At 32.3% G+C, this 27637-nt stretch overlaps 2 protein-coding genes across 2 annotated transcripts; both read left to right on the top strand.

Moving 5' to 3' along the window:
- The first annotated feature begins 1320 nt into the window (after positions 1-1320).
- On the top strand, positions 1321-3013 carry LOC133822855 (mulatexin-like). The gene is made up of 3 exons (XM_062255311.1): positions 1321-1838; positions 1974-2127; positions 2509-3013. The coding sequence occupies exons 1-3, from the start codon at positions 1385-1387 to the stop codon at positions 2831-2833; spliced, it is 933 nt and encodes a 310-aa protein (XP_062111295.1). The 5' UTR covers positions 1321-1384; the 3' UTR covers positions 2834-3013.
- Positions 3014-11370: 8357 nt separating this feature from the next.
- Positions 11371-13263, top strand: LOC133824420 (uncharacterized). The gene has a single exon (XM_062257302.1). The coding sequence runs from the start codon at positions 11371-11373 to the stop codon at positions 13261-13263; it is 1893 nt and encodes a 630-aa protein (XP_062113286.1).
- The last annotated feature ends 14374 nt before the right edge of the window (positions 13264-27637 follow it).

Raw genomic sequence — 27637 nt, forward strand, 5'->3', positions numbered from 1 at the left:
ATTAATTATATTTACTAATTGCTAATTATAATTAAATTTATTTTTCAAATAAAATAAATCTTAATTAGTGTTTTACAAGACAAAATTTTTTAAACTAGTTAATTATTAAATTAATCACAATCATTCAATATCAACCCAATGGCTAGAATTAATGTAAACATTAATGGGTATATTTGGACGTATCCTGCTTAATGAATAACATGCTTAATTTATTAGCTTTTCATCATTATAAATTTTAATTTGTACTTGATTTCGTTATTAAAAACATTATTTCCTCACAATTTATTTTAAATTTTAAATTTTTATTATTAATTAGTTAAATTTATATTTTCATATTGATGTATCTTTTCTATCTAATTAAGATTGTACAAAGGGATCCCTTGTACAAATTATTATAAATAGGTATACAAGTACTTTAGTAGAGAACAAGATATTCATCATTTCCTATGATGAGGTCATATATGAAAACTTTAAAATTAAGATGTGTAAATATCAATATTAGAGAGCTTCCTTCACATTCTGGGTTACAGACTCTAATTTTGGAATATGATGTTAGAGACCAAATTGAAATGCGTACAACAAAAATGTCTTTATTAACCTATACTTTAATTTCTCACCAAAATGATTGGAAATATCAACTTTTTTCTTCTCAAAAATCGTAGTATGTTAATTTTTCTACTTATAACATAGAAAGGGATGATGCGTTTTGTTCCTTTGTTTGTACTACTATCTTTTTTTTTTTAACCCAAATAATGGAGAACAATCAAATCAAGCGGTGAGTGTTTTGTCAAAAATGGATTTTCGTATTGGAAAGAAAAGTGAAGATTGGGAACACGTGTAAGAGGGTTTTATAGTCCATAATCAAGCTAGTGTTATCCTCTGCTCTAAATGATTTAACAAATCATCATGTAAATGCTTGAGCACTTCATTTAGTGTTAACTTAAGTTCTACTCAGACGACTACTGTGTGAGCCGGTGTTCAACATCCTTAAACTTTCTCGTTGTGATTATGCAAATGGTGGTGTATGTTTTTTCTCTACTTGCTGTCTTTCACAAAATAAATCAATTTTATTATACTTTATATTTTTAAAACTAAAACAAAAAAAATATTAATGAAAAAATAATGTTTATGAAAAGTTTTAGATGAGCATTTTTTAAAAAAGAAAAATATATTGTTAAAAAAAATTAGACTTTTAAATTCAATAAGATCACTAGTCAACTTTTTGAATGGAACACAATGACTAAAATACAACATGTTGATTGCAAAAATAACACAAATACCCACTAGAGCTCACCCATAAATAGCCATCAAACCTCTTCCATGAAGCACACACTACTACTACTACTACTCAAACAAAAAATCTTATCTAACAAAGAAAAGGAAAATGAAGTACTTGAGCAGCATTATGATCATATTATGGCTGGCTATACTATGCCTTGGAATCGTTTATGCAGACGAAAGACCTGATCACAGATGTGGACCTAGTTATAACAATCCTCCATGTGATGGTAGAAGGTGTTGCAGTATCCATAACTATTGCGGTGACGGCAATGATTACTGCGGCCGCGGAAACTGCCGATACCAGTGTCGTTTCCAGTTCGCTGCACTAACTGGTGTTCTCCCTCTTCGTGATAATGCTATAACCAAATTTATCAGCAAATCACTTTACAGCAATATGTTTAAGCATACAAGTGATTGCCAAAGCCAGGGCTTCTATAGTTACGACGCTTTCATCACTGCTGCACAATCCTTTCCTGGTTTTGCTACTACTGGAGATGTTTCAACTCGTAAGAGGGAGCTTGCTGCTTTCTTTGCTCAAACATCTCATCTAACCACAGGTAATATATATATATACACACACACACACACTAGCCAGCTACTATTAATTAACTTACATAAATTATCTTATGGGTTCTTTTTTGAGTTGCCAAATTAATACTAGCTAATATGATTCATATGCTTTGTTTGTACAGGCGGCTATGATTTTAGTGATCCACATGCATGGGGACATTGTAATATCAATGAGACTGCTCACACTACCGCTGACAATGATTATTGCACATCCTCTCAGTGGCCTTGTGCTTCAGGAAAAAAATATTTTAGCAGGGGACCCATCCAACTCACTCAGTGAGTAATATCTCACTATTAATTAATTTAAAACTTTAACTATTACTTTTTTATGAAAAAGGAAAGAAAAAAATACACTTATTGATGATGCTAGCTAAATAATATTTACCTTTCTTTTAGAGGTGGTCAAAATCATAAATAATTTAGTCAAACATCATACTTTGATATATATTGCTTTATTAATACACAATTACTTTGTATTTTATAATGAATACATTTGTTTCAAGAGGATAAATAATTAAATTAATATAATCTAGGGCATGATTTATAGATATATTTAGTGAATCTTATTTATATTAATGTGTGGTGCTCATTTTGTAAATGATTCTATTGTAGTTGAATTTCATAAATTTGACATTTTTATGTTTGTTTATGTCTTAGCAACTACAACTATGGGCTTGCTGGTAAGGCTATTGGAGTAGATTTGATCAAAAATCCTGATTTGGTAGCCACAGACCCAGTTGTATCATTCAAGACAGCCTTGTGGTTTTGGATGACTAAGCATGATAGTAAGCCTTCCTGCCATGATATTTTGATCAATGCTAACAGTCAAATCTCAAGCTACACTGTGATCGATAAAATAGTCAATGGTAATTCTCAAGTAGAAGAAAATAAACTCGAAGAAAATAGTAGAGTTTCTACTAGCGTTGGATACTACAAGAGGTATTGTGACATGTTAGGAGTGAGTTATGGAAAGCTGATATGATAATATGAGGACAAAACGTGTAGCTTACTAATTATAGTCGCTGAAGAAAAATAAATGGCGTAATTACCATTTCTAGTTCTCCCTTTTCATCTACGAATAAGCCAATATATGTAACCTTGCACTATGTGTATTTGTGCCAGTGGACCAATGTTAGCTAGCTAGCCTAGTATTGAGTTCTAACTCTAACGTATATAATATATATATATATATGTGTGTGTGTGTGAAGAAATAAATGAGCTACACAAACTATCTATCAATAAATATATATATATATATATATTCTATTTTGTTTAGAATGAAATATCATTCATGCATGAGGCGGCTATTGTTGAAAAGAAAAGGAATATTATACCCCTTTTAAAGTGACTGTACTCTAAAAATTAATTAGGAGCAAATAGAAAACACTTCAATTATTAAGAAACGTACGAAAGAGTAGTCTCATGGGGTCCTTATACAATATCAAGATCTTTCCAAACAAATGATTACTGAAGAGTTGTCAGTAGCAACATTAAAAACAGGAAATTATAATTAGAATTTAAACAAAAGAACACTACTAGAAATATAGGCTTTTACTTCGTTTTTTACCCATAGAATATAAAAAAACTGAAGTAAAAGCCTTTCAATGGGTTTTTACTTTGCTTTTGGGAATAGTAGTACATAAAAAAAAATGTTATTACTTCGGTTTCTTAAAAAAACAAAGTTAAAATAGAAAATAGACAAGGGCCATGTTTGGTTTGCACACTAAATCGGGGCTTTTTACTTCGGATTTTATGAAAAAACCGAAGTGAAAATTGGAGCAACCAAACACGGCCCTGAAGGCTTTTACTTCGGTTCTTATATAAGAACCGAAGTAGAAAAGGTACTTTCTACTTCGGTTCTTATACAAAAACAGAAGTAGAAATGGTACTTTCTACTTCGGTTCTTATACAAAAACCGAAGTAGAAAGTACCATTTCTACTTCGGTTTTTGTATAAGAACCGAAGTAAAAGATTTTTAATACCCTTAATATATAGCTCCCACGGCTCATTCGTCTCTCTGAAGCAAAACTCTCAAACGCCAAACCCAGAAAACCTCCATTTGTGTCGTACTCCCACAAGGGTTTCACAAAATATACCATTTTTTATATTTTTTTTACCATTTGAAACCATTTTTCTTACTTAAAAACAGAAATATTAGTTCTATTTTTATTTTTGAGGAAGAAAATAAAGACTTTGGGTGTGGGTATTTTTAGGGTTCGAAAATGGGTATTGTTATTGGACTTTGGCTGGTTTTCTTACATTAAAATAAGTTCTTGAGCTTCAAAAAAGGTATGAATCACTAAATCTTTGTTTGTATGATTTTTTTTTATTTTCTATAATATTTTCAGATTTTTTTCTTATAGATATAATGTGTTTATTATATATAGGTTTTAGAGTTGCTAATATTGATTTAGAGGTTATTTTGAGCATCAAAGAAGGTTTGTTACCTTAAAACTTTGTTTGTGTTAATTTTTTTATATTATTCCGAATTTAATACTTGTTTTTTAGTATATTTGTGTTATATTTTTTTTTATTTTGTTATTTTATATAATGTTATTAATTATATATATATATATTAGTAAAATTTAAAAATTGTTGTGACTTGCTATTTAAATTTCTAAACATAGCTTCAATAAGTAATGTTGTTGCCAATGTTAGAACTTGAAATGTTTGGATTATTAGTGACATTTGTTTTTTGTTTTCTATAACTAGCTAGCTTGATATGTTATTTGATGATTATGTAGCTAGTTTAATTAATTATGTAATTGATTTTTATTTATTTTTGTTTAAGCTTTTTAGTAGGGTTGTTGATTTAGTTGCCAATTCGGTATTGATTTTGGGTGACTTCAAGAGTAATATTGTTGGTGAGTAATCTTTAAATTTTATTTATTACTATTGCAATATTTATTTATAAAATTAGAGTTAAATCTTGCATGCTTTACTTTAGTGAAGTAGGTTCTGGGAAATTTGTTGTTGGCGGTGATAGAAGGATGGAATTATGTATGTTGATTTTGTGTTTGTTTGTGTTGAATTTATATATAATTATAAAATTGGGATATGCTACAAAAACAAAGGAAGCTCTGCCAATTTTTTATAGATTTTATTACACAACAAGAAAAAATGGCTTTTACTTCGGTTTTTAAGCTGGATTTACTTCGGTTTTCGCTAAAATTTGCAACCGCAGTAGTTCGGAGCGAAGTAAAAAGTAGTTAAAAACCGAAGTGAAAAATAGGCTTTCTACTTCGGTTATTATGTAAAAACCGAAGTAGAAAGTGGGGATTCTACTTCGGTTTTTACATAATAACCGAAGTAGAAAGTGGGGTATGCTTCCTTGTTGGGCACTTTCTACTTCGGTTATTATGTAAAAACCGAAGTAGAAAGTGGGGTTTCTACTTCGGTTTTTACATAATAACCGAAGTAGAATCCCCACTTTCTACTTCGGTTATTATCTAAAAACCGAAGTAGAAACCCCACTTTCTACTTCGGTTTTTACATAATAACCGAAGTAGAAACCCCCCACCCCATTTTTTTTAATAATTATTTCTAATTATTTTTAAATGGCCCAATTCTATTTTTTTCTTTTCTTTTTGCCCTAATTATTTTAAATAGTCTAATTATATGAATTTATAGTTATATATATTTTTACAATTGGAATTGGTTTATTTTCATTTAATTATAACAGAAATAAAAATCACAAAATTTATACACTTAGAATTAAAATTCTTATAAAATTAAATATTTATACATTCACATAATTGTAATTAAGTAGAATAACCTAAACATTTATATATACATTCACATAAAACTAAAGGTATGTATAAACAAAATAGTCTTACTAATAAATTTAAGTCATCAATCAGCTTAACTATTCTTGTTGGATTGGCAAGATGTCCCCCCGACCCTTGGCGACAATTTGACTACTAGTAACTTTGTCATTTAGTTCATTCTACGAAACAAACCAATGATAGATTAAATTAGTAACTTGTAACAACACTTAAAAAAAATTCTTACTTTGCTTTAAAACACTTACATCTCTTTCTTCAATTTTTTTGTCCAAATTATCTTCGACAAGAGTCTTCTTCGTTTCTCGCGCTCTTATCCAAATTTCATATCCATCTACATCTACATCTTCCACTCCTAGTTCTTTTTTCTAGGACATCAAACATAATTGAAGTTTAATTATTAAATTTTCCTAAGTCTAACAAAATTTCGGCAGCATAACAACTGCATTTTAACATCTCCAAAAATTTTAAAATCTGTAAATAACACACAAAATATATCGACATAGTGTGCAAATTGAAAAAGAAAAACAATTAATAAAATCTATAAAAAATTGGCAGAGTTTCCTTTGTTTTTGTAGCATATCCCAATTTTATAATTATATATAAATTCAACACAAACAAACACAAAATCAACATACATAATTCCATCCTTATATCACTGCCAACAACAAATTTCCCATAACCTACTTCACTAAAGTAAAGCATGCAAGATTTAACTCTAATTTTATAAATAAATATTGCAATAGTAATAAATAAAATTTAAAGATTACTCACCTCCAATATTACTCTTGAAGTCACCCAAAATCAATACCGAATTGGCAACTAAATCAACAACCCTACTAAAAAGCTTAAACAAAAATAAATAAAAATCAATTACATAATTAATTAAACTAGCTACATAATCATCAAACAACATATCAAGCTAGCTAGTTATAGAAAACAAAAAACAAATGTCACTAATAATCCAAACATTTCAAGTTCTAACATTGGCAACAACATTACTTATTGAAGCTATGTTTAGAAATTTAAATAGCAAGTCACAAATTTTTTTAAATTTTACTAATATATATATAATTTATAACATTATATAAAATAACAAATTAAATAAAAAAATATAACACAAATATACTAAAAAACAAGTATTAAATTCGAAATAATATAAAAAAATTAACACAAACAAAGTTTTAAGGTAACAAACCTTCTTTGATGCTCAAAATAACCTCTAAATCAATATTAGCAACTCTAAAACCTATATATAATAAACACATTATATCTATAAGAAAAAAATATGAAAATATTATAGAAAAAAAAAAATCATACAAACAAAGATTTAGTGATTCATACCTTTTTTGAAGCTCAAGAACTTATTTTAATGTAAGAAAACCAGCCAAAGTCCAATAACAATACCCATTTTCGAACCCTTAAAATACCCACACCCAAAGTCTTTATTTTCTTCCTCAAAAATAAAAATGGAACTAATATTTATGTTTTTAAGTAAGAAAAATGGTTTCAAATGGTAAAAAAAATATAAAAAATGGTATATTTTGTGAAACCCTCGTGGGAGTACGACAACAATGGAGGTTTTCTGGGTTTGGCGTTTGGGATTTTTGCTTCAGAGAGATGAATGAGCCGTGGGAGCTATATATTAAGGGTATTAAAACTCTTTTACTTCGGTTTTTATATAAAAACCGAAGTAGAAAGAGTACTTTCTACTTCGGTTTTTGTATAAGAACCGAAGTAGAAAGTACCCTTTCTACTTTGGTTCTTATATAAGAACCGAAGTAAAAGCCTTCAGGGCCGCGTTTGGTTGTTCCACTTTTCACTTCAGTTTTTTCATAAAAACCGAAGTAAAAAGCCCCGATATAGTGTGCAAACCAAACATGCCCCTTGTCTATTTTCTATTTTAACTTCGTTTTTTTAAGAAACTGAAGTAATAGCCTTTTTTTTATGTACTACCATTCCCAAAAGCGAAGTAAAAACCCATTGAAAGGCTTTTACTTCAGTTTTTTTATATTCTATGTGTAAAAAACGAAGTAAAAGCCTATATTTCTAGTAGTGTTAATTGTTTTTCTTTTTCAATTGGCACACTATGTCGATATATTTTGTGTGTTACTTACAGATTTTAAAAAATTTGGAGATGTTAAAATGCAGTTGTTATGCTGCCGAAATTTTGTTAAACTTAGGAAAATTTAATAATTAAACTTCAATTATGTTTGATGTCCTAGAAAAAAGAACTAGGAGTGGAAGATGTAGATGTAGATGGATATGAAATTTGGATAAGAGCGCGAGAAACGAAGAAGACTCTTGTCGAAGATAATTTTGACAAAAAAATTGAAGAAAGAGATGTAAGTGTTTTAAAGCAAAGTAAGAAAATTTTTTAAGTGTTGTTACAAGTTACTAATTTAATCTATCATTGGTTTGTTTCGTAGAATGAACTAAATGACAAAGCTACTAGTAGTCAAATTGTCGCCAAGGATCGGGAGGACATCTTGCCAATCCAACAAGAATAGTTAAGCCGATTGATGACTTAAATTTATTAGTAAGACTATTTTGTTTATACATACCTTTAGTTTTATGTGAATGTATATATCAATGTTTATGTTATTTTACTTAATTACAATTATGTGAATGTATATATGAATGATTAGGTTATTCTACTTAACAATTATGTGAATGTATAAATATTTAATTTTATAAGAATTTTAATTCTAAGTGTATAAATTTTGTGATTTTTATTTATGTTATAAATTAAATGAAAATAAACCAATTCCAATTGTAAAAATATATATAACTATAAATTCATATAATTAGACTATTTAAAATAATTAGGGCAAAAAAAAAGAAAAAAAATAGAATTGGGTCATTTAAAAATAATTAGAAATAATTATTAAAAAAAATGGGGTGGGGGGTTTTTTACTTCGGTTATTATGTAAAAACCGAAGTAGAAAGTGGGGTTTCTACTTCGGTTTTTACATAATAACCGAAGTAGAAAGTGGGGATTCTACTTCGGTTATTATGTAAAAACCGAAGTAGAAACCCCACTTTCTACTTCGCTTTTTACATAATAACCGAAGTAGAAAGTGCCCAACAAGGAAGCATACCCCACTTTCTACTTCGGTTATTATGTAAAAACCGAAGTAGAATCCCCACTTTCTACTTCGGTTTTTACATAATAACCGAAGTAGAAAGCCTATTTTTCACTTCAGTTTTTAACTACTTTTTACTTCGCTCCGAACTACTGCGGTTGCGAATTTTAGCGAAAACCGAAGTAAATCCAGCTTAAAAACCGAAGTAAAAGCCCTTTTTTCTTGTTGTGGAATCCTAGAAAAAAAAATGGAAGGAATAAATTGATAATCTTCACACGTATATATCTTCCATCCTCTTTCATTAATGATTTCAATCTGATACTACTAAAGTTTTATTTTATTACCACACTTTGTTATGCAAGGGTGCAACCCCTGGGCCATTGTACCGGTATAAATACAAACCCTCCACCACAGTTGAGGGTTTCATGAATTATTCTACCGGCCAATATTTAGAAATATATCGGACAACTTATTTTTATACCTAACAGCGATTCTGTCTTATTATGTTATCTTTTAAACATAGAAATTAACTTGTAATCCTTTGTCACTACAAAAAAATATAGTATTACCGGCGGAGGGTTCCGCCGGTAATAAGTTGTGTATCCGCCGGTATTAATGTATATTACCTGCGGCAGTCCGCCGGTAATGTTCCGCCGGTAATAATCGGTCGGTATTAGCAGAATTACCGACTGACTGACACACCCACCGGTATTGTATTAAAATAAAATAAAATATTAGTATTTTATTACCGGCGGATTAATAGAGGCGGAACCCGCTGGTATTAAATGAGTCAAACGAGGTTGATAGTATTATACATTATCGGCGGAGCCCCGCCTCTATTAATCCACCGGTAATAAAATACTAATATTTTATTTTATTTTATTTCATAATAAATATACATATAATACTCACTACAAGAATAACTAACATCACTAACGGCACTATCACTGACGGCAAAATGTTGTTAGTAAAAGTCATAGTATCACCAACGACATTTCACTGTCGTCAGTAATACTTTTTTTTTTTTTTGGTTAAATAAAACATCACCAACAAAAATTGCAACAATGAGGACAATGTCGTCATTGATAAATTTATCAATGACGACATTGTCCTCATTGATATTTTCTTCTGTGTTTGAAAATGAACCGTTAAAGAGGCGGGCTTTTTCCCTCTAAAAAGTATTGCCAACGACTTTGTCGTTAATAATGCTCTGCCACATCGTCAGTGATGTCCAATCACCAATGACTTTGTCCTCATTGATAGTCGTTGGTGAAAATCATTAAAAATCACCTTCTTCAACCCCGAGCCCCCATTTCCTCTTAACATATTTTTGTCAGTTTTTCAGATCTAAAATCCTCCCTTATCACCTTATCACCGTCCCCTCCCTCTGCCGCCGAGCCCCCCTTATCACCATATCAAGTCCGCCGTCCCCTCCCCTCCCGTCCCCTCCGGCCTATCACCACGGCCGTCGCCTCCCCTCCCGCCTATCACCACGTCCCCTCCCCTCCCGTCCCCTCCCGTCTCCCGTGACTCGCACCACCGCCGCCATCTCCCTCTGCCGCCGTGCTCTCCCTCACCGCCGCCTTCTCCCTCTCCCACCGTCCTCTCTTAAACCGCTGTCGTCTCCCTCTCCGTGGCATAGATCGGTACGCACCACAATGGCATACTAATTTTTTTTTTTTTTTTTTTATGTATATATATGTATATTTATATTTTTGTTTGATTTTACAGATATAAAGGGAGCCGACAGAGAACGGGGAATCGCCGCATAAATCACTGTTAGTATTTTTTTCTTTTATCTGTTGCAAATTATTACTGTGTTTTATTATCAATGTTAGTATTAATTTTAGTGTAGGTTTAAAAAAATCAGATGTAATTTAATTTTGTATAGTTTTGAAAAAAAAAACAGATTATATATGATTTTTTTTATAATTATTAATTAGTTGTTTAATTATTTCTGCATATATGTATATGTAATTATTGTGTATCTTGAAATTATGTGAATCTGTGATGTATTTAGAAATTTTTGTAGTGTTTAGTGCAGGTTTTAAAATTTTTGGATAGGTTAAAAATTAGCTGTTATGCTGCCGAAATTTTAGTAGAATTTTTAGACATTTAAAAAAAATTATGTTAATTAGATAATTTATAATAAGTTAGTAATTTGATAAAAAATTATTGAAAAGTTTAATTTTAAAAAGGATTATTATTTAAATAATTAACAATTTAAAAAATTTGATAAAATTAATTTTAGAATTAGTAATTTAAGTAAGAAAATATTATTGCATATTTTCTATAAAAAATAATATTTAATAAAAATAAATAATTAGAAAATTAATTTAATAAATCATAAATAATAATTTAAATGATTTAATATTTAATTTTAACATAATAAAATTTTGTTCTCAAAAAAAGATTAATATTATTTTTTAAAATCAATAAATATATTATAAGTTTGATTATTTGAATGTTTCTTTTAGAATTATCTAAATAATATTTAAAATAAAAATTAAAAAAAAATCATAAAATAACATAAAACACATTTTGTTCAACTTGTACATTAATCATAAAATTTGTACCTCACAAACCAATTTGATTAAAATTAATTTATTTTAAATTTTTGGTAGATGACAATCGATAAGACTTGGGTGACCATGAGAAATCGTAAGGATCCTGCTTACTGGGAAGGTCTCCAAGTCTTTATGGCACTCGCGTCTAAACACAAAGATTGTGACGGAAGAATTTTCTGTCCTTGTGTTAGATGCAAGAATACCAGACTGCATCCTTTAGATACTGTGGAGGCACATATTTTTACTAAGGGTTTTGAAAGCAGTTATGAGAGGTGGACTTACCATGGGGAGCTAGATGGACCAATCGAGGCTAACAATGCCGATGCCGATGAGATGGTTGATGTCATTGAAGATTTCTTTCCTCCTATAAATGACGATGGAAGAGCAACCGACGATGGAATTCAGAGGGGTCAATATTATGATGAGATGTTTGAGGAGATCGAGGCAGAGTTGTACCCCGGTTGCGATTGGATATCCTCCCTCAACTTTGTAGTAAAGTTGATGCACTTAAAAAATTTGGGAAAAATACCAAATTATATCTTTGATGAATTGTTGAAACTGTTGAAGTTTGCATTTCCGAAGGAAAACAAAATCCCTCCAACATTCTATGAGGCGAAGAAGAAACTAAGTAAATTAGGCCTAGGGTATGAATCAATTCATGTGTGCAAGAACAATTGTTGTTTATTTTACAATGAGCATGCATCGAAAGATTTTTGCCCGGTATGTGGGACCAGTAGATGGATTAATGAGAACACAAGTGGAAAAAAGATAGCGCATAAGGTGATGCGTTACTTTCCATTAACTCCAAGATTGAAAAGATTATACAGTTCAAGAATTACAGCCAAAGAGATGGTATGGCATCCTACTGGGCGTGTGAAAGAAAATGGTGTTATGCGTCATCCTGTTGATTCCGCCGCGTGGAAAAACTTTGATAGCAGACATCCGGACTTTGCAAGAGATCCACGGAATGTGCGCTTAGGCTTGGCTGCCGATGGATTTAATCCTTTTGGCAACATGAGCTTATCGTATAGTATGTGGCCTGTAGTTTTGGTGAATTATAATTTGCCACCATGGATGTGTATGAAGGATAACAATTTCTTGTTGACTCTCCTTACTCCCGGACCTAAATCACCTGGTAAAAACATGGACGTATTCTTGAGGCCTTTGGTGGACGAGCTGAAGGAATTGTGGACTAACGGGATTGAGACAAGAGATGCGACAAGCAATTCAATGTTCAAGATGCGTGCAGCTCTTCTTTGGACAATTAATGATTTTCCTACTCGCAGTAGCTTGTCTGGATGGAGTGGCCAAGGATATAAAGCTTGTCCTACAAGCAATGAGGATACTAGTTCTATTCGAGTGATTGGTAAGACCTCTTACGTTGGCCATAGACGTTTCTTGCCATCCAATCATCGTATGAGAAAGGACCGTGAATTTGATGGAAAAGTTGAAAAGAGGCTTCCTCCAAGACGATTTACTTGTTTAGAGATATTAGAACAAGTGAATGCTATATCAGAACGAGCTCCGGGGAAACGAAAAAGAGGTGAGACTGAAAGTAATTGGAGGAAAAAAAGCATCTTTTATGAACTAGAGTATTGGAGTACCAATGAGCTGAAACACAACATAGACGTTATGCATGTGGAGAAGAATGTTTGTGATAGTATCCTTGGCACCCTCTTGGATAATGACAAGTCTAAAGACACCACCAATGCAAGACAAGATTTGAAAAATATGGCAGTTCGTCAATCCTTATGGATTTACGAAGATACTCACAAAAGGTTGCTAAAACCCCATGCCCCTTATGTGTTGACTGCTGAAGATAAGCAATTATTTTGTAGATTTTTGAAAGAAGTTAAATTGCCAGATGGGTTTTGTTCGAACTTGAAGAAGAAAGTAACTGACAACAATATTGTTGGATTGAAATCCCATGACTGTCATGTTATCATGCAACGGCTACTTCCTGTTTGTATTGGCTAGTTTTTATCGAAGGAAATATCAACCACCATAATAGAATTGTGTAATTTTTTCAGAATTTTATGTTCTAGGACATTGAATGTAAAAGACATGGAGAAGGCACAAGGAGACCTCCTTCAAATTTTATGCAAAATGGAGAGGATTTATCCTCCAGCATTTTTTGATATCATGATACATTTGGTACTACATTTGCCTGAGGAAGCCATATTGGGTGGGCCAGTTTTTATGAGATGGATGTACCCATTTGAAAGGTACATGAAAAAGTTGAAAAATTATGTTAGGAATAAAGCATGCCCAGAAGGATCTATTGCTGAAGGATATGTTATAGACGAGAGGCTTTGACATTTTGCTCCATGTACTTCAAAGGTGTGCATACAAAATTCAATTGTCCTGAGCGCAATGAAGATGCTCCTCTTCTATCTCGGTACCTAACAATTTTCAAATCTCAATGTCATCCACTCGAAAAACAAACAATAATACCTCTCGACGAGAAGACTCGCAAAAGAGCTGAGTGGTACATACTAGAGAATTGTAATGAGATGGATTTTTATATGAAGTAAGTTAATCAAATGATTACATGTTGCTTAATGAATAACATTGTATAATTCTTTTTAATTAAAATTATAATAATTTTTTATTTAATAGAGAGCATCTCGAAGGAATCAGACGGAGGGACCCGAACGCTAACCATAACCTTTTACATAAAAAAGAATTTCAGTCGTGGTTTCATGAGAAGGTATACAAGTGTTCCTTATCCTAATATATACTTATTCCTAATCTTCAAATCTCTCAAATCCTGATTGTTTTTTTTTCTTCAGATTTTCAATTTGTATAAGCTCGGGTCATTAGAACATAGTGATGAATTGCTAGCTTTAGCATCTAGGTCTGATTTCGTTGTGTATTCATATCCCGCATGTATAGTTAATGGGGTACGATTTGTTGTAAACAGTCGAGACAAAGATCGCAATACTCAAAACAGTGGGGTGTCTGCTGTAGGGACAGAAGGTTTTGACTATTATGGGGAGCTTGAAGAAATATTGCATTTGACTTTTAGTGGTGCCTATTCGGTAGTATTATTTCAGTGTAAATGGTTCAATACAGATCCGAGAAAGAAGAAATTAATTACTGAAAATAATATCACTAGCATAAATGTTAGTGGTATATGGTACAAAGATGACCCGTACATTCTTGCTAATCAAGCTAAGCAAGTTTTTTTTGTGGATGATCTTGTTAGAGGTCGAAACTGGAGAGTTGTTCATAATGTGCATCATCGCCAAATTTGGGAAAATATTGATGCTTCTGATGAGACTGATGATGTTGATGTTGTACATGACACAAACTCATCTAATTTTACATTGTTTGTGGATTTGGGGGAATTGATTGTGCAACGAACTAATCAACCACCAAGGATTTTAGATGTCTCTCAAAGTTCCGAGATGGTGCTAGATGTTGATAATATTAGAGACGACGAAGATGAAGACATTGTAAAAGATGTGGATGATGACTTGCTAGTTGATCATCTTGAAGATGAAATTCAAGATTCGTCCCCAACAAATTTACTTTTGATTAGTGATGATGATTGTGATTAATGTATTTAGTACTATCTGTATTGATGACTATTTGTATTTAGTACATTTAATACTAATTGTTCTTATTTTATTTTGATTCGATGAACGAATATTGTATTATTACTATTATTTAATCTAAGTTGACTAAATTAAGGGCAGATATTGCTAGGATAAGGAATTGTTGTTATTTTTTTAAAATAAGGGCTCATATGATTTTATTATTCTTTTTTAGTATAAAATGTCTGCAGATGTTGCTAGTTATCATGGTGGAGATGGTGGTGGTGATGACCCGCTAGATCCTACTAGGGTACCTGCTTCGTGCGAGTCTTCTGGTATTTTTTTTATTTTTTAAAGTAAAGTGTTTCATTTATTAACTTAAATACACTTATTTATATATTTTCGATGACAATATAGGTAGTGAATCAAAGAAAGGTCGCGGGAGGAATGTTTTAGCAAATTTGGATGATAGAAGAAAAAAAGCTGGGGCCCCGTTGCCATTATTAGTGGATAACACCTCCAACAGAATAGTAGGGTTGGAGAGTAAAGCTTTCCCTCGTTTGGTAGGGAGGGAGATTACATTGCATGTTCCTGGACATTTTGAGAGTTGGGCAAATGTTCCGGAGCAATACGAACACCTTATCTTAACCAAACTTCGAGTAAATTTTTAAAAATTTATATCTAAATTAATAAATGTTATTATTAGTATGTTATTAACATATATTTTTTTGTCAAATGCAGTATTATTATCAGATTGACGACAATGCAACATTAATAGCATTAGCTGAGATGGCCGAAAAATACAAGACGAGAAAGAATATTAGGCTGGCACATTTCAAGGAATATTACACAAAACCAGAAGACTTCGAAAACGCTGTCAAACCCCCCCCCCCCCCCCCCAATGAACTCAATGAAGAACAATGGCGACTAATATGTCAGTTGTTCACATCTCCTCAGTTTATTGCTCGTTCTAAGCAAAACTCTCTCAATCGGCAGAAGATGAAATACTCTTCAACACAAGGGTCGATAACGATGGCCGAAACCCTTCATGAAAATGTAAGTTAATGTATATATAATATATATTTAATGAAGTTTAATTTAATTGTAATTTTCTTACAATTTATATTTATCAGCAAAGCAAGGGTTACATTGAGAATTGGAAGGATTGTCATACAAAGAAATGCACAAACACCTTTGTCAACGACTATGCCAAAAATGAATGGGTAAGATTATATAAATTAATTACTTTTAAATATATTCAAATAATTATAATTTGATTTTACTTTCTAACTTATTCTTAAAATAGGAACGGATGAAGAATACTTATGACAGTCGATCTAGTACTTCTGACTCTACAGAAGTTTCTGAGATGGAGATACTTCGTGAGAATCTTGGAGAGAGGCGTGGCCATAACCGAGGAGTGGGTCGCAAATTGAAAGGACAATCATCAAAATGGCGTACACAACCAACAACTACTAACCAGCCCGACTTACAGTAGACAGTAGCTCAATTACAAAGACAAGTTCAAATATTGTCTCAAAAACTGTCTCCTGAGGAACGTGCTGAAATGGATCTTGAGATGAATAATGCAGCTCCAACGCAACCAACGCATCCACGACCATCTCATTCTCATATGCCTAGAGATGGATCTGGTCCATCTTTTCAGCCAATGGGTTTTCAGCATCAGCAATCGCAACAGACTCCTCTTTCCTTTCAGCAACTACTACAACAACCTCCTGTTCATTCGTCTGCATCTTTAACCCCTGAACACATGATTCAATTTCAACAATATCAGATGTTCCAGTCATTCTTCCAGATGATGTCACAGTCGCCAAACAGTTCACAAGTAATGATGCAGATGATGACGCAATCGCCTCAGACGTCTCAAGTTTCGCAGTCACGGACGCCACAAATGATGCCGACACAACAAATGTCTCAGATGCCGCATACTTTTCAGATGATGCCGATACCACAAGGGCAGCAAACATCATCGATGATGCCTACATCACATGGGCAGCAAACATCGCCAATGATGCCTACACCACATGGGCAGCAAACATCGCCGATGATGCCAAGTTCGCAGGTGCTGCTCTACTACCCACAGATGCCAAATGTTCCTCAACAACAAATTCCGAGAAATACTAGTGATGATGACGATGACGATGACAATGCTACTACAAATTTCTTTTAGTATTTTTATATACGTTTTATGGACTATTGATTATGTATTTATTTATGTTTTATGAACACTTTAGTATTTTATATTTCTATGTATGACTTTTTAAAATTTAATATGAACATTTTTAGTTTGTTATATGTTTTATTTTTAATTAAATTATTTTTTATATTAATTAGTTATAAAAAAATGAAATAATTAATTATTTTTATATTAATTAATAATTTTAAAAAATAATAATAATAACACTAACGACATAGTCGTCATTGATAATATTATCAATGACGACTAAGTCGTCATTGATAGTCAAAAGCATTAAAAAAAAAGGTTAAATTATCACCAACGACATTGTCGTCAGTGATACTTTTTTTTACCAACGACTTGTAAAGTCGTCATTGATACTGACTTTCACCGACGAGGTATTACCAACGACCTATCACTAACGACATGTCGCCATTGATAGCCACTACTGACGAAAGAAGCACCCTTCACTGACGAAATTTGTCCTCATTGAAGCCTTTTTTTCTTGTAGTGACTTATTTAAAAATAATAATATTTAACATAAATTATAATTAATAACACAATTAATATTCATCAAACAAAAATAGCATTATAATTAACATAATAAAAATATAAATTGTCTCATTTTAATAACATATGAACTAATTATAAAATAAACATAATAAAATTTCAATTTTCTTAATATAATTAAAAAACGTAATCTAATTATTACTGTTTTGATCAGGCCAACCAGGTGTAAAATATTCATTAAGGTCAATATCTTGATCACCAGTATTAGGGCGCGGCAATGGTGGTGAAGCAAACTGTGGTGCTTGTGGAGAGTGTTGTTGCGAAGATGATCGAAATTGTCGAGTATGTGGTCGCGGCGAGGGAGACTGATGCAATAAACTCTCAAACTGACCATACCTTTGCTGTTGCGACGAACTCACAAATTGACCATACATCTGCTGTGGATGTTGCTGCTGCGATGAATCCCCAAAGTCACGACGCCTAGGATGTGACGTCTGAGATCCTGCAGGGACGTCGTGGTAATAAAAAGGAGGCGACTGGGAGGAGCGTCCATACATGTTTGGATAATTCTGTTGAGGTGGATAAAAATGTTGTTGTTGTTGTGGCATCGACTAAGAAGGTGGACTTTGAGAAGATATACCACCTTCAGGTTGTGATGGTAAATATCGTTGCAGAAGGCTTTCAAACCGCGACTCAGTTTCTGTACTAGTATGCTGAGGATTACCAAATGGACCTTGTTGAGATTTCAACATCCGGATCTCTTCACGCATTGACTTCATCATTTCTGCCATAGTAGCCATGTCTTCCTGAGGTGTATGAGCAGGTTGGGCCTGTGACTGACTTTGACTTGTGGAGCTGGAAGCTGATTTTTTCCCTTTGTCTTTGCTGTAACCTACTCCTCTTTGAAAGTCAGACCTCTCCCCAAGTACTTTACTCATAATCTTGTACTGATCGATCGACGAGGAATCAGCACTAGATCCAGTTTCAGATCCCTCCGTCGGTCCTTGAGACTGGCTTTGAAGTCATGCCCTCTCAAGCTCTTCCGTCATTTTTTCCTGTTCATAAAAAGGTTAGAAACACATCAGTAACATAGTTTAATGAAAATAATAACACAAAAGTTTAAACTTACAAAAATTTCTCGAGCTGTGTCGTTGACAAACACTTTTGTCGATTCTCAAATGGCTATCTTTCCAAGTATCAATAACGTGTTCATTAGGGTTCGCATATACAAATGTAAAGACATGAAGTTAGAATGTAAAATTTTGTTAAATTAAATTAATACTTTTACTTACAAATTGGTGACGCTTAGCTGCCACGATTTTGTGCCTTGCGTCGATGTATACTTCATTTCTTTTCTGTTTTTCTTGTTTTGGTTGGATCACGCAATAAATTTTGGGCTCGAAAACAACTGAACAATATATTTCCAACTCTCCTTGGTGTAATGGTCAGGTGGGGCAACTAAAACACTCTCCAAATCTTCCGAATTAGAGTAATATTTTTTGAAGTGAGTATGTTTGATGTTCTTTCTCTCAGAATATCTTTTACGCATCTCTGTGTAGATAGTTTTCATAACTCTCTCGGGTTCTGGATGACCATCAACATTATAAAAATGCTACATTAAAAAATAACACGTTAGTTTAGTTTGTAAATGATTTTAATAAAAAATTTATACCACAAGACTTGTTCTAAATTTTTACCTTCATCTTTTGTACGACTTGTTCCTTAAATTGTTGAGGTACATCAGCAAAATCCAAGTAATGTCCTGGAAACAACAAGGTGACTTAGAGGCCTATCTCGCGGACAAAAGCTTGGTCCTCCAAGCCAACCACTTTGTCCGTCCTAGGATCAAGCTGAAGATCTAGTGGTTTCCCGGCATTCCGCCTTCGAATTGCAAGTGGTATGTTATTAGCCAGGCCATGACCCTTTCTTCTCGGCACTTCAGCTATCCACATTTTCAACAATAACCAAAATTTGAAATATTAATATATATTAAACATTCGTTGAGCTTGACTTTCAAGCTATGAGCAAAATTTGAAAATTATTATTAACCTGACTCGCAGGAAGAGGGTACTCTACTAGGATCTGGCGGGTCTAGACCTCCACCATCTCCGCCGTGAGAGGTGGCTATATCCGTTGACATTGTACCTAGGAACAAAAATTATTAGTTAGTATCAAATATCACCAATGGAAATGAAAAAAATGATTACAAGTCCCATATATTATATTTTAAACAATTGTCTTTATTACAAAAATATAAAAACTATGTAGAATAATCACTATCACTTTCATCATTAATTAAATTAACATCAATCGAAGACACATGATTAACATAATCTTCACAAATATCAACTAGCAATTCATATTCTTCATCGACTTCTTCTTCACCTAAGCCGTCATTTATGAAATTATCATCCAATTGATTAGCATGTGAATTTTGTATAGTGCCAATATATGTTGCAGGTTCATGAGATTCCATAACCAACTGACCGAGATCCACGGTCAACACAAAATTTGATAAGCTTCTGTCATGTATAACATCAACATCTACATCAGCTTCATCGTCCTTGATGTCCCAAATTTGACGATGATTGACATCCTCAACAATTTTCCAGTGTCGGCCTCTAAGTAGATCAACGAGATAGAATACTTGCTTAGCTTGGCTAGCAAGTATATAAGGCTCATCTTTGTACCGTTCGCTACTGACGTTTATACTGGTGATATTATTTTTAGTGATTGTTTTCTTCTTGCTTGGATCAGTGTTAAACCATTTACGCCTAAACAATGCAACTGAATATGCACTAGTGAAAGATAACACCAGTACTTCTTGAAGCGTGCCATAATAGTTAAAACCTTCAGTTCCTGCAACAAACACTTCACTATTCTGTGTGTTGCGCTTTTGATCTCGGTCGTAAGCGATAAATCGAACACTGTTAACTATACAACCTTCGTAGTAGGTTGCCAAATGATCTGACCCAGATGCTAAAGCTAGCAACTCATCACCATTTTCTAAAGATCCAAGTTTGTGCAAGTCATATATCTAAATAAATTAATAAACCTATATTAGAATGATAAAAATATCATTACAATAATAAAGGTTTAAAAATAATCTCAATTTTACCTTCTTATGAAACCACTGGCGAAAATTTTTCTTGTGTAAAAAATTATGATCACCATCTGGGTATTTCAGTTGGATCTCTACTAGGTGTTCGCTGTAAATTTGAATGCTTTTACTATATTAGATAAAACAATTTGGAATTAACATAAATTTCACTTTAAAGGGAATAAACTTACTCTAAGTAATCCTGAATTTCGGGCGAATTGTCAAGTATGAACCATTCAGCCATTTCACGAGTCGCAAGGTCGAGAGGCTTGAGAGTTCCCTTTGTCAGGGGACGACATTGAGATTGAAACACGGTAAGGTTTCATGGGACATACACCTCATCTTCATTGCGATCAAGACGGTTAAATTTTGTTTCAACCCCTTTGAAATACATCGAACAAAATTTCAAAGCCTCATCAGCGACATAGCCTTCAGCCATCGACCCTTCAGGACGAGCTTTATTTCCCACGTAGTTCTTCAATTTTTTCATGTACCTTTAAAAAGGATACATCCACATCATAAATACCGGTCCACCCAAAATTGCTTCTTCAGGCAAATGTAAGACCAAGTGAATCATTATATCAAAAAAAGTCGGAGGAAAAATCAACTTCATCTTGCACAATATCAGAACAAGGTCTTTTTGTGCTTCCTCCATATCTGTATAATTTATAGTCCTCGAACATACTTGCCTGAAAAAATTACACAGTTAAGAAATGGTGGTCGATATATCTTTTGGGAGAAACTTCCGAACACCCACTGACAGTAATCGTTGCATTATAACATGACAATCGTGGGATTTCAACCCAATGATATTTGTTTCTTTCTCGATTACTTTTTTCTTCAAATTTGAACAAAAGCCATCTGGAAATTTCACTTCTTTAATAAATTTACAAAATGGTTGTCTCTGAGCAGGAGTTAACACGTAAGAAGCATGCGGCTTCATCAACTTTCCATTCTCATCTTCATAAATCCACAATGATTCCCTTACTCCCATCTTCTTCAAATCATATCTTGCATTAGTGGTGTCCTTCGACTTGTCATTGTCCAAGATTGTGCCGAGGAGACTATCACACACATTTTTTTCAACATGCATGCAATCAATGTTATGTTTTAAAATGTTTATACACCAATAATCAAGCTCGTAGAAGATGCTTTTTTTCCTCTAATTTCTGTCTTCCGCAACTCTTCTACATTTCACACCTCCAAACTGCAAGTGTTTTTCAGAAACTTGGGGTGGAAGGTTGTTCACTTGTTCTAATATTTCCTCACAAGTAAATCATTTCAGAGGACGTCTTCTCTCAATTTGGCCATCGAACTCAGTGTCCCTTCTCATTCGATGTGTACTGGGCAAGAATCTTTTGTGACCAACATAAGATGTCTTACCGATCACTCGAATGGAAGATGTGTCTTCATAACATGTGGGACAAGCTTTGTATCCCTGACCACTCCATCCAGAAAAACTACTTCGAGCTGGAAAATCATTGACTGTCCATAAAAGGGCTGCACGCAGCTTGAACATAGTGTTGCTCGTACTATCTCTCGTAACAACTTCGTTAGCCCACAACTCCTTCAACTCATCCACCAATGGTCTTAGAAATACATCTATGTCCTTACCCCGTGATTTTGGACCAGGAATAAGGATGGTCAACATCAAATTGTTGTCTTTCATACATAACCAAGGTGGAAGATTATAGTTCGCCAACACCACAGGCCACATGCTGTATGCTAGGTTCATGTTGCCAAATGGATTAAATCCATCAGTAGCTAAGCCTAAACGAACATTCCTAGGATCACTTGCAAAAGCAGGATGATTGACGTCAAAGTTCTTCCACACCGTCCCATCCACCGGGTGTCGCATCACTCCATCATCTTTCGATTTCCCAGTGTGGTGCCATAGCATGTCCTTCGCTGTAAGCCTTGAGCTGTATAGTCTTTTCAACCGGGGTGTCAATGGAAAGTGACGCATCACCTTATGCGACACCTTTTTTCCTTTAGTTTTTTCAAAAGTAACCCATCGACTAGTTCTGCAAACTGGACATTCCTCTTTGTTTGCATGCTCTTTGTAAAATAAACAGAAATCATATTGGCACACATGAAACGACTCGTATCCTAACCCTAAATTCTTCAATCTCTTTTTAGCCTCGTAGTACGTTGATGGAATTTTATTTTCCTTCGGAAAGGAAAGCTTTAACAACTTCAATAATTCATCGAATATGTTGTTAAGAATCTTCCCTCTAACTTTCAAATGTAATAGCTTAGCTAAGAAGTTAAGGGAAGAAATCCAATCACATCCAGGATACAACTCAGCTTCAATCTCCTCAAATAACTCGTCGTAATATTGACTTGCGCCGTAATTATTGTCTACTTGCTCAGTTGTCGATAAGAGGAAGTCCTCCACTATGGAAATCATCTCGTCAACTTCATCATCATCAACAACATATAGTTCCGCTTCCCCATGATAAATCCACCTCTCATAACCTTGATAAAATCCCCTATCGAATACATGTGCTTCGACAACAGGTAAAATTTCAAGCCTATTATTTATGCATTTGACACACGGACACCGAATTCTTCCATCAGAATCCTTATATTCCGAGGCCATTGTCAAAAAAGATTGTAGACCATTCCAATATTCTTGACAAGCACGATTTCTCAATGTTGTCCAAGTCTTGTCAATCGCCATCTAAAGTGTTACAAGAGTCTGTGAGTTTTAGTAATGTGAATAGGAATGGATAACAAAAAAATTTGTTATTATTTTTTAAATCTTATGCAATATTATAATATCTTATGTTATTTTATGATGTTTTATTAGATAATTTTATTCCAATTAAAAAAAAATCATTCATTATTTTATTATTAATATTTTAAACTTATCATTTCTGTGTCGATATCCCTGTAGTTGATGGTTGTAGTCAACAACCATCAATCACAAGCATACCGGGACAGAAAAAATAAATTATTATAAGATATGTAGTTATTTTTAATTTATCATTATTAATTGTAAAAACTTTTATTAAATAAAATTTTCAATTTCTATATTAAAATAATTTAATAATAGTTAATATTATTAATTAGATAATATTAACTACTAAATTATCTAATTAATAATATTAACTATTTAATTAATCATTATTAATTGTTAACACTTGTATTAAATTAAATTAAATTATTCAATTAGATAATTTTATTTAATAAAAAATTAAATTAAATTATTTAATTAAATAATGTTGAATAAATTTTTTATTATTTAATTAATTAACAAATTAAAAAATAAATTATTACAAAATATGTAGTAATTTTTAATTAATCATTATTAAATGTAAAAACTTTTATTAAATAAAATTTTCAATTTGTATATTCAAATTTTAATAATAGTTAATATTAGATAATAGTATTTAATAAACAAATTAAAATAATTTATTATTTATTTAATTAATCATTATTAATTTTTAACACTTTTATTAAATTAAAATAAATTATTCAATTAGATAATATTATTTAATAAAAAAATTAAATTAAATTATTTTATTAAATAATGTTGAATCAAACTTTTATTATTTAATTAATTAAAAAATTAAAAAATAAATTATTACGAAATATGTAGTAATTTTTAATTAATAATTATTAATTGTAAAAAAATTTATTAAATAAACTTTTCAATTTCTATATTCAAATTTTAATAATAGTTAATATTAGATAATAATATTTAATAAAAAAATTAAAATAATTTCTTAAAATATTTTATTATTTATTTAATTAATCATTATTAATTTTTGACACTTTTATTAAATTAAATTAAATTATTCAATTAGGTAATGTTATTTAATAAAAAAATTAAATTAAATTATTTAATTAAATAATGTTGAATCAAACTTTTATTATTTAATTAATTAAAAAATTAAAAAATAAATTATTACAAAATATGTAGAAAATTTTAATTAATCATTATTAATTGTAAAAAAATTTATTAAATAAACTTTTCAATTTATATATTCAAATTTTGAATTATGTACGGTATCTAACAATACACATATCACATATTTCATTTCAAAATAACACTCAATTATACTCCTGTTATATTATCAGTTTAGAATGCACAATAGGCTTAAACAAGAAGAAAAATAAAATGTAAATTATACGTTTTTTCAAAAACTTGAAAAAACATATGAAAGATTTAAAAGAAAACAAATTCATAGATTAGGATCATTCAAATTCAACAATTTTAATCACTTAATTCGTACCTTTGCCAGAAGATCAAACGAACGTCGCTGCAAGCTCAGATGAAGGCCGGAGAAGCCCCAATCTGAAAGAGATGAAGAAACAAAACTAATAACAAATTCACAATACTAGGGCTCGAAGTGAGAGAGAGACAAACCTGAGAAACGCGAGGGAGAGGAGAGTGGCGACTGAAAGGCGGTGAGAGTGGCGACTAAACGGCGGGGCTCGGACGGAGGGGCGGACGGTGGTAGGGGCGGACGGTGGTGGTGCTCGGACTGATAAGAAAAAAAATTTAGAGAGTAAGAGGAGAAATGGGAGGGACGGCTGATTGAATCCCATATATAGCATTATTACCGGTGGGGCTCCGCCGCTATTGAAAAGCTTCGCCAATAATACATTATTAGTAGCGGATAAGGCCCGCCGGTAATAACATTACCGGCGGATAAGGCCCACCGGTAATAACCCGCAACTTGCAATTTTGAAATGCCTTCTTCTTCGTTTCCCGAGCATTGTATTAGCGGCGGGGCCGCTAATAAAAAAATAAATTTTTAATTTAATTTTCATATTATTAGCGGCGAAACCAGTACTCCGCCACTAATAACCAGTACATTACCGGTAATATTTCCACCTCTAAAAATACTTTTTCTTGTAGTGTGTGATCTTGTGTAAACTTTCAAAATTAATATAAAACTAAGAGGAAGTAGGTCATTACCAGTTCTTGGGGCCAAACATCTATAAATCCCGATGCTCTTTTTCATTTATTGCTCATTATCATTCGGTTTTTGGCTCATTTATTATTCATTGATTGTTCTATTGAATGCTCTTGAATTAATTATTTTGACTATGCATGAGTTGACTAAACAATCAGTCAACATTTTTGTGCTTTCATTGAGAGAAAGAACAATCGCCTTCAGATTTCGTTGATACGACAATGGTGGTTTCAACAAGAAGATTAGGCCAAGAACCTCCAGAGAGCGAAGCTGAATCATCGCACCAAGTTCCCTCAATAAGCAATCTGAATGGGGGGCAAGCTGATTTGTAACCCAGGAACCCGCCTGGTGTCGAAGGGCAGTCTATTCGGCCCACTGCAGTCGGGCATGGGGCTGCTACCATTATAGGAGTTACTAATGCAAGAACTTCGGGTGGAGGTGCTACAAGGGGTGCCAACCAGCTTGGACCGAGAGCTGGAGGTCCTGGACAGTATGAACCCCACGTGGATATTGAAGGACTTGATCCCGAAATTAAGCAGATAAGGGAGATCATGGGACAGATGCAAGATCAGCATGCCACCATGAACATAGGATTCAAAAGGTTGATTTAAGACTTTCTAGATGTGCTCAACACATGAGATCTAGAAGGTTTGATTGCGAGAAGATGTATTTAATAGTTTTTCAGGTTTAGAAAAACTATTGCTTTCTTTTTTAGAGAGAGTGTCTGACAGTCTATGAAAACAACTTCTTTTAAAAGTATCGATTCTTTTCAGATTTATAAAGATAATTAACTAATTTGAGTAATCTTTATTTCATTTAAAAAAAAACTAATCAGCTATAACCCTATTTAATTATTTAATTTAAATCATATTTAAAAAATACTAATTAAATAAAAAAATTATTTGAAATTTGAAATTCAAAATTCAAATCCCAGGGATAAGAAATCCATGTGTGTGGTGCCACTCACTATGTAATAAAGTGAGTGGCGTGACCCACAACAGGGTTTTTCCTAATTTTTTTTTATTTAATTAATATTCAAGACAATATAATTATCACAAAATAAATATCAGTTCATTCAAATTTAACTTTTTCTTAAAATAGCAGTTTTAAATAAATAAATATCTTATTTTAAATAAGATAATTGTTAATCTCTCTTTATTTTAATTAATTCAAACTTGATTAATATTTATTTTAACCTATATTTTTTCAAAATGAAAACTATATAGTTAAATAATTAATTAATTAATAATTAATCAATTGCATATAATTATCACATAATTAGTTCCTTGTCGTGGAAATTTAATTCATTTGCAATCAAATCCTTCTCTCTACAAATCTTTCTTTTAACATCCTTACCCTTGACAGTGTTGGACAGATGAGATCTAGGGACCATGGACCTATAATACGAAGTTTCAATAAACCAGATTATTAATCAAACTCTTTAATCAAATAATATTATTTATTAATTCCATAATTACTCCACTATAAATATTGAATTGCACTCTAAGAATTTATAGGATTATATTTACAGAGTTTTCTCTTGTAGTCCATTGATATAATCAATAAATGTAGTTATGTCCTCCATTTATTGGTTCATTAATTAGAGTTGGTCAAAATTATCGTTTTACCCTCCTAATTACCTCCTGATCCTTAAGTACTATTAATTCAGTAGAGAATAATTAATCTGTAATCATATTATATATTTGAGCTTGATAACTATTCAATTATAGAATTAACCCTTAAGGGAAACAATATTCCATCCGTTAGGAAAGTATGGGTTCCATAATTGTAAATCATGTTCCCATCCATTCATGATATTGAATCTCCAAAACAAAAGTCATTAGCCTCATTATACTAAGAAACTTTAACGAGTGAATCAAAAGATTCAATAAACACAAACAAGAGTTCATGAATACTCAGGATTTAGACTGATATACAAATGATCATCTATTATGATAAGAAATAAATACTTATGTCAAACAGCAAGTTTATAAAGATAATTAATTCTCACTAGTCCTGTCATATATAATCTCTACAATATACAGCCCATTTACTAAGATGTCTATCCACATCAGTA

This window comes from Humulus lupulus, chromosome 3, assembly GCF_963169125.1.
Source record: "Humulus lupulus chromosome 3, drHumLupu1.1, whole genome shotgun sequence".
Taxonomy (NCBI): domain Eukaryota; kingdom Viridiplantae; phylum Streptophyta; class Magnoliopsida; order Rosales; family Cannabaceae; genus Humulus; species Humulus lupulus.